The sequence below is a fragment of the Gallus gallus genome, chromosome 1 (genome assembly GCF_016699485.2).
Source record: "Gallus gallus isolate bGalGal1 chromosome 1, bGalGal1.mat.broiler.GRCg7b, whole genome shotgun sequence".
Lineage (NCBI taxonomy): Eukaryota > Metazoa > Chordata > Aves > Galliformes > Phasianidae > Gallus > Gallus gallus.
This window is the reverse complement of record NC_052532.1, coordinates 133,177,144-133,191,065: the sequence shown is the minus strand read 5'-3', so window position 1 is coordinate 133,191,065 and position 13,922 is coordinate 133,177,144. Positions and strand designations below refer to the sequence as shown.

At 50.6% G+C, this 13,922-nt stretch overlaps 1 protein-coding gene across 1 annotated transcript in view; it reads left to right on the top strand.

Annotated features, from left to right (window-relative positions):
• Nucleotides 1-283: 283 nt before the first annotated feature.
• The window catches only part of LONRF2 (LON peptidase N-terminal domain and ring finger 2), a 34,810-nt gene continuing 21,171 nt past the window's right edge, over nt 284-13,922 (top strand). Inside the window, exon 1 of the mRNA NM_001389460.2 lies at nt 284-1,123. Coding sequence (NP_001376389.2) covers nt 382-1,123 — 742 coding nt within the window. The 5' untranslated portion in view covers nt 284-381. The remainder of the gene's footprint in view (nt 1,124-13,922) is intronic.

Below are 13,922 nucleotides of genomic sequence, written 5' to 3'. Positions count from 1 at the left end.
GAGCGCGGCTCCCCCGCGGCGGGCAGCCCGTCCCCGGGGCTCGGGCCTCAGGGCCGGCGGTTAAGGCCGAAGCGGCCCCAGGGCCCGGCACCAGGAAGCGGGAAGGGGAAGGAAGAGGCCGAGCACAACGGGAACCGCGCGGCAGCGGACGGGCACCTGGGCAACCGCCCGGCAGGGCCGCCCCTCGCGGGCTATCGCCGCGGGCCGCCCCCGCCTCCGGCCGTCCGCGGCCCGGGAGCCGCCCCCCGCCGCCGCGGCGCGGCCCGCCCCCGGCCCGCCCTCCCTTCCCGTCGCCGTCCCCTCCCAGGAAGGAGCCGGAGTCGGCGGCGCCGCGGGCCCGGCATGGAGTAGGGCGGCCCGGGGCCGGCGGCGCCGCGCGGCATGGAGCTGGGCCCGGGGCCCTGCGCGCTGCCCGCCGGGGCCGGCGCCGGGAGCGGTTCGGGCGGCCCGTGCGCCGAGATGCTGCAGGTGGCCGAGGAGGCCTTCCGCGGCGGCAACTTCGAGCTGGCGGCCGAGATCTACGGCTCGGAGCTGGCCGAGCTGCCGCAGCCCGAGCGGGGCCTGTGCCTCCGGCGCGCCGACGCGCTGGCGCGGGCCGGCCGCATGGCCGAGGCGCTGGACGCCTACGGCGCGGCGGCGCGGCTGGCGCGGCTGCGGCCCGAGGAGCTGCGGGAGCTGGCCGAGAGCTTGGCGCTCAGCATCCGCGACAAGGAGCTGCGCCTGCCGCTCCCGCCGCTCGGCTCCTCGGGCGGCGGAGCCGAGGGCGAGGCGCTGGGCGACCCGGCCTGCTGCCGTCCGCCGGAGCTCTTCGCCTGCCCGCTGTGCCGGCGGCTGCTGTGCGAGCCCGTCACCCTGCACTGCGGGCACACCCACTGCCGCCGCTGCGCCGAGCCCGGGGACTGCGGCCGCTGCCACCGGGCGCGCCGCCCCGCCGAGCCCTCCGCCGCCCAGCCTCAGCCGCCCGCCGCCCGGCCGCGGGTCAACGTGGTGCTGGGCAACCTGCTGCAGAAGTGGTTCGGCGCCGAGAGCCGGGCGCGGCGGCTGCGCGCCGAGGGGGACGAGCTGCGGGAGCGGCAGGAGCTGCCGGCCGCGCTGGAGAAGTACGACCAGGCGCTGGAGATGGGTGAGCGGCGGCCGGGGGGGGCGCGGCCGGGGACGGGGGAGCCCGGCGGGAGGGGAGCGCCGGGAGGGGCCGCTCGGGGGGGCCGGGAGCGGGAAGGAGTTCCGGCCGCAAGTTTGGAGAGCGAGCCCTCCCCGCGGTCGCTCGGCGGGGAGCTGCTATTTTTGTCCCGCGGTTATTTTCGTCCCCGCTCGGAAGGTGTCTCGCGTTGAGCCGCCTGCAGTCGATGACTCATTATGCAGCATTTCTAGAAAACCCCCTCTCGTGTTTGTGGGGGGAACCGTCTTCCGCGGGAGAGTGCGGCGTGGCCCCGTGTCTGGTGGCTGCCATCCGCGGGCGCTCGGTGCGTGCCGCTCTGCTTCCAGCCAGACGCGGCCATCGAAAGCGCTCAGTAACGCATAAATAGGTGGGAAGGCTGGGATTATTTTTGTCTCAACGCCGCGTCGGGATAAATCAGCGTTGCGACTTGTGGAGGGCGTCAGCCCGTGCTTTGAATGTAACCTCTTGAGACAATTTCACCTCCTTAGGTTTGTTTGCGTGTTCTTGGAGGAGAGGGGGTTTAAATGAAGGGCCCCGCGGAGGGGGGGGGGCAGCCTTGGTTGCCTGTAGGGGGTGGGTCCTCTGCATTGGTTGTAGCCTCGTAGTAGCACGGTGTATGGGCGTAGGCACGGGGCTGGGAGCTGGGATCCCTGCACGGCCCCCCTTCCCCCCCCCCCCATCGCCATAGACGTCTGCTTTGGTGGGGGAGGAAGGAGAGCCAGCCGCCGTGGCGTTACGGAGGCGAAACCCTGCGAGCAGACCTCAGCGAGAGGAATGAAACGTGAGGAAAGCGGCATTCCTCCTCAGCGGAGGAGCTCTTTCCCTCCTTCGAGCAGAACCTCGTCCCTCGCCCCCACCTTCCGTTGTCTCAGCGAGGGGCCGAGCACTTGGCTTTGTTCTGCGCCAGTGAATGCACGTTGCTATGCTTGGATGCGGGCTTCTTCCTCGCCACAGCTCTTGGTTGGCAGCGGGAAGGCGAGGGCTGCGTGCAGCACGGCTGGTCCGGCTGCTCGTGGCTTCTCCACAGCCCGCGCTCTCAGTAAAACTATTACACGGTTTAGCTGAAGTAATCTCTGGTAAAGTAGGGCAGGACGGAGAGCTTGGGAAGGAAGGTGAAGTGGAGGGAGGGGAGAGGCTCAATGTAGGTCACAGGGAGTTTTTAGCAAGGCAGCCTCAAAAAAAAAAAAAAAAAAGTAATAATCCAAAAAATAGCTGGTGATGCAGGAGAGAGGGAGGTGTGGCAGCAGTGTGCTCCGTGCTGCTCTGTGCGTGGTAGCCCAGGGGGGGTGCAGTGTGCCTGTCCCTGCAGCACGTCCTCCGGCCCTGGCTGCGTGCCTCAGGGTCCTGAGGTAATGCCGTCACTGTGACTTATCCCTGTGACAATAACAGCAGGCATCTTGCTGGCTTTCAGAACCCTAACACCAGGGCTAACTGCCCGTTTGCAGATCCAGATCCCTCCTGATGAAGGGCAGCCCCAAGGCTGCAGCCTCCCCTTGTGTCCCCTCAGGCTGTGGTTGCATCTAGGCCAAGCTGCCATCAGAGCCCTAGGGGTCTTAAGCTTCTATGACTGGTACCGCCTCTTCTACCTCCATTGCTGCTGAGTGGCAGTGGGGATATCCATGGCTTTTCAGAAACAGGAATGGAGGCAGAAGGGCACACAGGTTATATGTGCCCTTTGGTAGGAAGACTCCAGGCCTCTAGGTCTGTGGCTCAGTGGGATTTTACTCCCACTTCCCTGCAGCAAGTGGCTGGGTGTGACAATGTTTGTAACATTGAAGTGGGCCTTCCCTTAGCAGTTGGGTCTTCTTGTGGCCCCTTGACATCTGATCTGTACTTTGATCCTTGGGGTGCTTCAGGTGTGCTGTAGTTCTCCCCAGCAGGATATGGAGTACCTGCTCCTCGTTTCGGATATGAAGATAACCTGCACACCGTCAAGGTGGTGGCTGTTTATAGTGGAACTAGTCAGTCTTGCTGAATCTTACTCCTCACCTCAGATACATTTGTCCTTCTGTCCTTACCTATCAGGTTTGCAGTGCCCCCAATTGCTTCTGTCTTTGTTCTGAAGGATTCTTCTGGGAGTTCTGTTACCATTTTTGAGAAAATTGGCTTTATGATTTGATCCTCCCAGCATTCTTGAGAAGGCCACAGTTTGGTCATCCCCACTGCTTACACCAAGCGGCTGCCGCTTTCACTGCCACAGACGTTGGAATAGGTCTCTGTTGTTGCAAGGTATCTAATTACCGTTTCTTCAAAGCAAGCACGTGTCTGGCCACTTGAAAGGAAGCATTTGTTTCCAGCTGGATCATGCTCAGTGCCAAGCTTTGTGCCGCTCAGCCATCACAACATCCAGCATTGCCATTTGGGCAATGCCCAGCACTCTGGCTGCTCCCCAGGCACACTAAGTGGGGGTACCAGAGGTGGGTTTCCTCCCTGCCACCCCTCAATTTATTCTCTTCTCTTGCTGGTCTCGTGGACGTGCACAAGTCTGGGAGCAGTGCAGGTGTGTGTGTGTGCTCAGAGGCTGAGGGTGGCTGGATTTCAGTGACAAATGAGCAGGTATTTTGTGGATGTTCTTTTGAATGTATAGGTTTTATTTTTGTTTTTGTCCTTCCAGAGAGCAAGTTGTAATTACAGAGGTAGCAGGTGGCTGTCCCTTAACAGGGAAGATAACAGTTGAGGCACCTTACCTGGGAAAAGCCTAACTTTGTAGGGCCAAAGACTGCATCACAGCGGGGGAGGGACATGGCAGCACTGTTCATTCTTGGGGAGCAGTATTTATCAAAAAACAGTCTGTCTTGTGCAGACCAGGCACGGGAGCTCATTGCACATTTAGTGCTGTAGTCTGCTGGCATTAAAATTAGATTCAACACGGATCTGAAGGAGACTGTGCTCTTCTCAGGGTGAGAGCATGCTAGTAAGCAAATAAACACAGAGACCATAAGGGGATTTGGGTACTGGTGACTCATTCCTTCAGCTGCCGATCCTCTGTGCCTTTCCTTCTATTGAGGCAGCCTATTAGCATCCCATGCCTTTCCTGTAAATAAGCCTACAAACGCCTGCTCAGAGTGTGTGGCTGCCTCCTGCACCAGCTTCAGCAGAACTAGGTTTCTTCTGGGGGATTGGTGATGCACGTATCCCTTCAGATTGCCCAGCTTTATTTTTATCCCCCTCAAGGGGCTCAAAATAAGACTATGGGAGATTGCTGAGGCTGAAGACCGTGGTGGAGTTAAGGATGGATTAGTATGGGTACAAGGGTACTTTTCCTTCCCAAGCACATAGAGAGGGGCACCTTGCCCACACATCTCCGTTTCCAGTGGATAAAGGGCCAAAAGAGAGGAGGAGGAGGTGAATTCAGGTGGAGTCTGCCAACAGTGTTGGAGATGGAGTGCTGGGAGTAGTGCTGCCATGGGTGCCTTGTGCTGCCGCTTCCATCTCTGGGGTGGAAGCTAGCACGCTGGCCCTAAGAGATGGGGTGGCATTTGGAGCATGATCGTAAACAAAACTAGGCGCTCTCCTGGGCTTTGGTGGCTGGAGGAGGCTCAGCCTCTCTTGAGTGAACCTCAGGGGAGAGAGGTTTCTTCTCCCTTCTTTTCATCTCAGTGGAGGTTCACCAGAAATTGGCCTAATCCAAAAGAAAACTTAATGCAGCCACTCAGCAGTAATTTGTTTTGTGGTAAAGCCATTCATGGAAACTTATTTGGAGCCCAATGAATTCTCCCTTAATAAGAATTCAATTACAGGGGGGAAAAGCAAGCCAGGAGGCAGTGGAAGAGTGGCATAAAGGGAGACAGACTTGTGAGGCCAACATCTTTAGCAAGCTGTGCCTCTCCAGCAGCCATGGCCTTTTAGGACAGCTGTCGGGTGCTAGATCCTGCACCTCTACCCTGTGCATTGCTTTCTGTAGTACACTGTGGTTTGTGTGCTGCATCACGTCCTCTCTGCCTGCACAGAGCATCAAGGGTGCCAGCTGTCTTGGCCTTCTTGGAATCACAATGATAGGGTATCCCAAGTTGGAAAGGACCCACACAGGCAACTGAGTCCAGCTCTGGACTCCACATAGCACCACCCAAAATCCAAACCCTGTGTCTGAGAACAGTGTCCAAATGTTACTTGAACTCCAGCACTCGGGGCTGTGCCCACCGCCCTGTGCAGCCCGTTCCATGCCCACCACCCTGTGGTGCAGCCCCTTTCCCTCACCCCCAGCTGCCCCTCCCCTGACAGCTCCATGCCGTTCCCTCGGGCTCTGTGGCTGTCACAAAGAGCAGAGCTCAGCGCTGCCCCTCTGCTCCTTGTGAGGAGCTGCAGCCGCCATGAGGCCTCCCTTCAGCCTCCTTTTTTATCCCATTGCATCTCCCCTCTTGTATATATGTGCTTGTTCATGTCGGTGTTTTTGCATATGAATTCAGTTGTGCTACACTCTGTACCTTCCCCCTCCCCAGAGTTTTACATCAGTATTGAGGATGAACATCTGCATTTTCACTGACACTGGCTTTCAGGCTTAAATCTGTTAACAAGATACAGATTTTGGAGCCCAAACTTAGCGTACAGAAGAACAGCTCATCTGTTCCAGAGTGTGGGGCAAGTGTGAGTTGCCCGTTTCCCAGCTGTGACAGAGCTGCTAACAGCTTTTTTCTCATTTCGTAGGCTGTGTGTGACTTTACATCAATTGCTGTTAAATAGGAGGGGAAAAAATAAATTGTGAGTAGAAAATAAGTATCTTGCCATGTCCTTTGACCTTCCGTAGACTTGTTTTAAGTGATGCTTCAGTAGAAGTTGATTCCAAAACAGCTGCCATGGACATTCCTTCCAGTAAAAGCCTAGCTGTGGAGGACTGTTGCTTCCCAAGGAGCGCTGTGTGAATGAACTTCCACCTAAATGGTCCTGGTGTCTGGTTGAATGCTTGTAGTCGTGAGTATAAAAGTCTATGGGCAAGTGATCCCACAAGTGATTTGCTAGAGTGTTTGCTTTCCAAACCTGCATTCACATTCATTTTTTAGATTTGAGGAAGAAAGCTGATGACAATTCTTGATCAGCTTCCTGTTGTTGTCACACCATAGGAGTGGTGGGTGAGAGATTGGCCTCTTCGATCAAGGTCAGAAGAAGCAGAGGGCTGCAGAGTCCCCTCTGTGTCTGCATGGGGAAGCTGTGCTTAAATGTTCTATAAAGATGACTGATGATATAGGACATAGGTTTTATTGTTGCTGTTTTCTTAGGACTTGTGCTTCTTAGTGGTATGCTTGCATTGAAGAGGCGTTGTTCAAAGAGATCATCCACAGTCCCTGCATGTGAATTATGTGCATTGGTGCACTTTAATGGTCTTTTCTTGTTGGTGCACTATTTCTAGAAGACTGCTATCAAAGATAAGGTCATCTGTCTTTCTCATGTGGTTAAAAAAAGAGATTGACCGAATCTTCCTTCCTCACTGTGCGTCTTGGGAACGCTTCTGATTTCCAATAGTAAAGAAATGTCTCTTGATTTTGTACCAACCATTAAAGAAAAGACACAAAAACAAAGGGAGGAGAAAAGCTGGTAGATGACTGTCATGACTCTTGGAACGGCAAATGATTCAGTCATTTTAATAATTCATCAAAAAAGTATTGAATTTTGTAGCTAGAGAAGTACGATTTCTAAGTGAAGAATGAGAGGTAGTCTTTGTGAAATTACATGCTGCAAAAAATAGCAGATGCTTTCTTCTTAGAGAAGTGCTAAAAAAGGAACTTCCCATCTTTCTGTAAAAGCACCTCTTGAAATCTGCCTAACTTAAACATGTCTCCCAAACCTGTTTTTTTCTGTTTTACATTGGCACAAAAATATGTAAAAATAGAAAGAGAGATTACCTAGAAACTGTGTACACTGAATGTTATTTTAAACTACGAATATTTTGCAGACTACCCTGCACACACCTCTTTAATACTGAGGTAGTGCTTGAAAAAATTGTGTCATACGTGAAGTATTTACTGCTCCTGCAAATGTGTGAAGTACTTTGAAGAAGGAACTTGTATTGCTCTTGATTTTTGAAGAGCTGACTGCTTAAAGCTCAAATCCCATTGCTGAATCTGACGGTTTTGTCAATTTGTGAGGGCCTGCTGAAGGCAGGGGCTTTGCAGGGTTGCAAGACCAGGGACCATGTGAGTCCTGTGCGTGGTGGGCAGGGGCTTATCTGTGGTGATCACCAGGGGATGATCTTTACACAATCACAGAATGGCTTGGGTTGGAAGGGACCTCAAGGATGATGAAGCTCCAACCCCTGCCACAGGCAGGGCCACCAACCTCCACATTTAGTACTAGACCAGGTTGCCCAGGGGCCCATCCAACCTGGCCTTGAACACCTCTAGGGACGAGGCATCCACAACCTCTCTGGGCAGCCTGTGCCAGCACCTCACTGCTCTGTGAGGAACTTCCCCAACATCCAAAAAAATGATAGTAAAGATAAATGAATGATAACTCTTCCTCTATTTTCCTTTGCACTACAGCTGTTGTCTAAAAATCAGTTCCATCTGTGTTTTTTTTAAAGTGGTTCAAATGCTCCTGTAACTCGCTTATTGCACCACTTAGGATAGTTACTCCCCTCCTGCTCCCTGTTTTTAGATGTAATTTCCTATAAACAATTGAACTACTTGCAGAACCTTCAAATTTTCGTGCTTGTAGATGTAGTCTGCTCACTAGGATTGTTCAAACAGCCCTTAAAAGAACAGCATATTCACTTTATCACAGTAAAAGTGTAACAAAGGTATCTTTTGCTTTTGGAAGAAGACATTTACAGAACTGACTTGCTCTTCTTAATCTGAAGATGAGTGGGTTACTTTACCACTCCTATTCTCTTATACAAAAGTGTTATATGATCTGGTGGATTTCACAACCAAAGCAAAGTGGGCCAGTAACTAAGAAATGAGAAGGTCCTTTTTGCAATATGCAGAGTGTCAGAAATCGTAGGCTAAAATAAACTGTAACTGGAAAAAGAAGGCTATAGAAATTTCAAAAGTAACTACTAGAAATGTAGTTTATATACTGATTATGACAAAAAAAAAGGCAACTAGATAATCACCAGTGAGGTTGTATTATGATAGCATATCTTGCTGGCTTCTGTGATCTTAGAATCTCTTTGCAATCACTGACTTGCATGCACCTCAGCTGCCCTTCTGTATGGGGCATCTGGACCTCTACTTGAGTCTTCTGAAGATGAATCATGAGTTTGACCTCTTGGTTTGGTTTGTGTTGGCTTTGCTTGTTGTGTTTTAAAAAACAAAAGGCTAACAGATTAAAGTATTACCTGCTCTTGGAGCGAGTATGTTGGTTCTAACTGAGTCTACTGTCTTCTCTAAGAAAGGACTTTGTTAGAAAACCTTACCTGAACCCCTAACTAAATGCTGTGAGAACCAATAAACATTGAAAATGAGTCACATTTGTATGCTCAATAGTTTTATTATACCAGTGCCAAGCAGCCACAGATGGAGTTGGGGTATGTCACCCGAGACAGTGCCCAGATATCCAAGGGGCAGAGTGGAAACTGGCAATGTGGGGAGAGGGTGTTGGTTCATGCAGTCAGATCTGGAAAGAGTGGGATCCGTCATAATAATGTGGAAAGACAGGATTTGTTAGGAGGTGTGGATAATCTAATCCATTACATTTAGCTGTACTCTGAACAATCTTGAATTAAGGACTTGTGCTGTGCCATGAAATTCACCACTTAGTTGGTTTGTACAGAAGGTTCTCATTGGCTTACAATTGTGGGAATGCACACTAAGCCGTAGGGTAATGTAGTTGGTCTGACTTGCCTCTGCCTCATTAGGTTGGAGGTACGGTTTGGAAGACAGCACACAAAGTTAACTGTACCCTCTTCATGGCAGCTCTTCTTCTAGGCAGAATACAGCTTCTCTTACAGTGTTTCCCTTGAGTAATTAAGGGAGGAGTGATTAACTGTGCAGAGTGATGATGACAGTCCAGCTTTAAATAATATGCAGAGCTTCCTAGTTGAGGAATTACTCACTAAGCCCAAAATAAAACCACTGGGAGTCCAAAGTGTTTTGTCAAACATACAGAAAAATCTATGTTTTTAAGTCTGAATGCTTTCCAGAGGGTGTTCTTAACAGCAAGAGGCAAAGAACCAAAGCCCAGAGAGACCTAACTTGTCTAGATGTTATATGTTCTTATTAGCCCAGCTGATCTGTCCGCTGTGTTTATTTATCACTTCAACTAAGGAAAACAAGGCACTGTCTTGTTATCTGCCCTGGACCAGAAAGTATCTAGGTAAGTATGCTCCAGGACGAGGAAGTGAATGGTTCCACATCCTTGTATTTTTAGGAGGAAAGGCAAGGAGGCAGAGCTGTAGCTTCAGTGCTGTTTGTGAAGTAGTGGCTGTAACGTGGACACTCCCAGTTGTGGAATAGTTTTAGAGCCATCTAGATTGGAAAAGGCCTTCCAGAACGCCAAGGCCAACCATCAACCCTGAGCTACTGAGTCCCTTCTCTAAACTGTGTCCCTTAGTGCCATGTCCACATATCTTTTCAGTACCTGCAGGGATGGGGACTCTACCATCTCCCTGGGCAGACCATTCCAATGTCTAACCACTTTTTCAAGAAGCATTTCTTCCTTATATCCAATCTAAACCTCACTTGGCACAACTTGAGGCCTTGTCCAACATACTGTCGAATGGAGACCACACCCTCCTCACTATAGTCTCCTTCCAGGTGCTTACAGAGGGTGATGTGGCCTCCCCTCAGCCTCCTTTTCTCCAGACCAAACAGCCCCAGTTCCCAAAGACACTCCTCATATGTTGTTTTCTAGTCTCCTTAGTGGGTGAAGAGAGATTTTGGTTTGGGTTAGCTTTAAGAAATGTGTAATGCACACCTTTGTTCTCTGCACACAGTTACCTTCTCTAATAGGGTCAGTCATTTGCCTTACATCTGTGAAGTCAAATACTTCATAACTGTATGAAGAATTAAAAAGAAAAAAAAAAAGCTGTATTGTAGACAGAACTTGCAGTAGGAGGTTATGTATTTTCATAATGACTGCTGTGGGTAGCGTGAGCATGCAAGAAGGATGTGGCTTTGGACAGGTTTTTTAGGCATCAGTATGGCAGCCATATTGCACAGATGGGGAGTGCAGGAGTGCAGTGGTACCCGTGTCCTTGTTTCTTGGGGCAGGCTCTTGCTGCAGCTTGTAACTTCATTTGCTGCAATGTCTGGCAGCATTGCTTGTGTAGTGGAACTAGGTGCTTGTGTAACAGTTGTACTGTAAAGCAGTGTACGGCTTCTGCACGGCAGTAGGCTTATGAAAGAGATTAGTCTTTGCTGAGTTGTATAATCTTGGCTATGGATGAGTTCAGGGCTGGAAAGGTCTTGGGGTTGCTTCATCTGATGCTATAGAGATGTGTTCTGGCTGCACAAAAACTTTGAATAATTCTTCTATTATGGATTTACATTTTTCTTTAATGATGATTAAAAAAAAGAGAACCAAGTACCACAGAATATAAGGGAGTTGGTAGGGACCCACAGGGACCATCAAGTCCAGCTCCTGGCTCCACACAGTACTACCCAAAATCCAAAATCTATGTCTGAGAGCAGTGTCCAAACGCTCCTTGATCTCTGGCACTGGGGGCCGTGCCCACAGCCCTGTGCAGCCCATTCCATGCCCACGGCCCTCTGCTGCAGCCCCTTTCCCTCACCCTCAGCTACTCCTCCCCTGACAGCTCCATGCCGTTCCCTCGGGCCCTGTCGCTGTCACACAGAGCAGAGCTCAGCGCTGCCCCTCCGCTCCCTGTGAAGAGCTGCAGCCGCCATGAGGCCTTCCCTCAGCTCCTCTGCTCTGCGCTGAGCACACCGAGGGGCCTCAGTTTCTCGCATGTCTTCCCCTCCATACCCTTCATCGTCTTCATAGCCCTCCCTCAGGACGCTCTCTAATGGTCCTATGTCCTTCGTAAATTCTGGTGCTCAGGACTGCACGCTAATTCTTTAGAGAAGGGCACTGCTGAAGTCCTCGTGCCTTTACAGGACTTGAGTGTTGCGCCCCCAGACAGAACTGTTTGTGAGCACCCATTCCAGCTCAGCTGGAGTCTGCTGGGCTGCCGGAATGGGCTAGTGGAGAAAGAATTTCCCACCTCTGCATTCTCTCTGCTGTTAAACTTCTTGTGTGCTTCATTTGGGGTTTTGATTTGTTTTCACATACTGGAAAGCTGTCAGGGATACAAATGCAAGGAGAAATCATGGTGAGGCTCAGAAAGCATACACTTCTACTAATAATCCTATTATTGTGGATTGATAAATGGGAAACTGGGGGCTTGCTGATTGTAAGTGTACATCGTGACTGTTGCCATTCTTCAGTTCTGGGGAGCTGAACTTGTTTTTTGTCTTTGCTATAGATGGAAGTTTTATTTGCATTCCTGTCTGTCTTTACTGCTTTTGCTAATTATCTCATCAAGCTTCTGCCCCTTCTGCACACTTCTACCCCTGTTCCCCAACCAGACCAGCAGAGCTGAATGCAGAGCACAGCAGAGGAAGCCAAATTTCTTGCTCTCTCCAGCGGTGGAAGTGACATTAAAATGTGGGAAGGCCTTTTCCCTACAATCCTATGTGGATTGACTCTTGCTAGGAGCACTCAGAGGTGTTTTTGCCATGACACTGTTTCAAATATGCGCTTAGGAAATGCGCTTAGGACTGGAGTAGACTTGAAGAAAACATGCTCTTCTAGGAAGAAATGTCAGATAAGAAGGATTAGGGATTCTAGCAACTTTCAGCTGGTTCTTTCTGTGCTGAATTCCTGGAAGAAAGCTCTGGAGTAGTTTATTGCCGAAAAACTCTGAGCGTCATCCATGTCCTGTTTAGAAAACTCTCTAATTGCACTCATTTTCCTCCTAGCGCAGGGAGGTTTGGGGGAGCCACGTTCTTTTCTGTCAGCCTCCTGCATTCAACCATACAGTATTTTTAAAATGGGAAGGCTTGGGCCTGTCTGGAAAAGTAATTTTGGGTGTTAGCTTCTGCGTAAGTGAAAGCGCGATCTAATGAATGCCTGCACATGAGCGCAAAGGTGAAGTGAGCAAAGTTGAGGTTAAATTTACTAGGAGGGGTAGTAAGCTAACGTTTCTGGAAAATCTGAGCCAGCTATTGCATCAGTTTCAACAAGCTGGCAAGCGCTCTCTGTGTTGGTGATACTTCGCTCTCCCAGAGAGGATCCAGGATGCGCGGAGCTGCCGAGGCCCTTGATGTTGTGCAATGCTCGGGCATCGTCTCGCGCTGCGGGGTGAAGGCTGGGAGGGAGGATGCCATGTGCAACGGTTCCCATGACCTGTGGCTCCCAGGAAATCTGTGTCCCGGCTGCCCGGAGCCGCAGATCCTGGGAGGCTCAGTGGTGGATCCGTGATGCTGACAAGAACATAAATTTTGCTGTGCAGCTGCAGGCTCCCAGAAGATTTTGATTCAGGAAATGCCATCTGTTGGTATTGTGGAAACAGTAACATTGTCTATGCTTTTCTGCTTTAATTTGGCCTGAGATACCAAGTCGTTTCATAAAAGAAATCTTCTCTTCTTAACCCCAATAAGAAAGAATGGGTGCGTTATGTTAAAGCAAACCACTGGTTATTGTGTGACTTTGTGGTTTTGTTTTAAACAAACTTCTTGCAGTATGTCAGCACCTAGCAGTGTTCCTGAGATCTGTACATCCTCAAGCCCTCTCCGTCCACCTCATGTGATTTTTTTTTATTTTCTTTTTCCCCATCTGACAAACGAGGGAGTGGAACAACTCAACAGTGCTTACAGAATCCGTGTCTTTAATAAAGCTATACCTGGATCCTTTTTTTCTTTCCATAGCTGCATGCAGCTACCGTGGCATCGGCCAGCTGCCAGAGGCTGCTCTTCCTGGTGCTGGTTTCACTGATCAGCTGTAGGATGCCTCAGACCATCTAACCTTGGGAAGTCACGTAGCCTTAGGATTGTTTTCTAGGTGGCTTTGTGTTGCTGTTTGTTCTGGCCCACAGTGCCCTTCACGTGGTGCTGGTATCTGTTAGCTGTGGTTTCTAAGACGTGTCGCAGAGCCCTACTGCCAGCCCCGCTCCCTCTCCGCGCTTCCCAGGTGCAGCTGCCCGCAGGTTGGCCCCAGCCCCATGCTGACGATGGGACGTGCCGGTGGCCTCGCCATCAAATGGAGGTGAACTTGAATGAAGGAGGCTGGGCAGCGCTCCAGCTACCGAGCCCTGTCTGACCGCCTAATCTCACTATAGAAAACCTGTTATTCTATATTCTCATAAATACTGTTCTCTTGAGAAAAGCTGGAAGCTTGTTCCCCCCGCTCCCTTTCTCTTCCTCAGTTAATGAATAACTGGCTAGGAATGTTTCGTTAAAATGGACCACACCTTTTGCTTTCTAATTGAGACTTGGTGAACAGAGGAGCGAGTCCTGAGTAGATGTAGCTTTTTCTGGTGTGGCTTAAGTTTTTTTTCAGTAGCTTATTTTCCCTTCATGTTCTGAGAGCCTGTGGACTTTGCTTTGGGAAGATCTGCAGCCCTTGCGACACAGTTGTGTTCTGCCTATCGTTTTTGACTAAAACAAAGACTTCTGCAGTTGAGACGATCCTAAAAAATGAACTGATGAAGCTGTTCTCTGAGTCTGCTGAATGTATGAACCGCTCTGGATTGTCTGCTGAAAAACATGAGGAAATGTCAGCGCGGCTGAAATGTCAGTGGTGCACCGGTGAACAGAAGCAGGAAGTTGGCTTGCCTACCCAATAAGCTTGCACTGCTTCCTTTCCCTCCTTGGTGCCAAAAGATACCCCA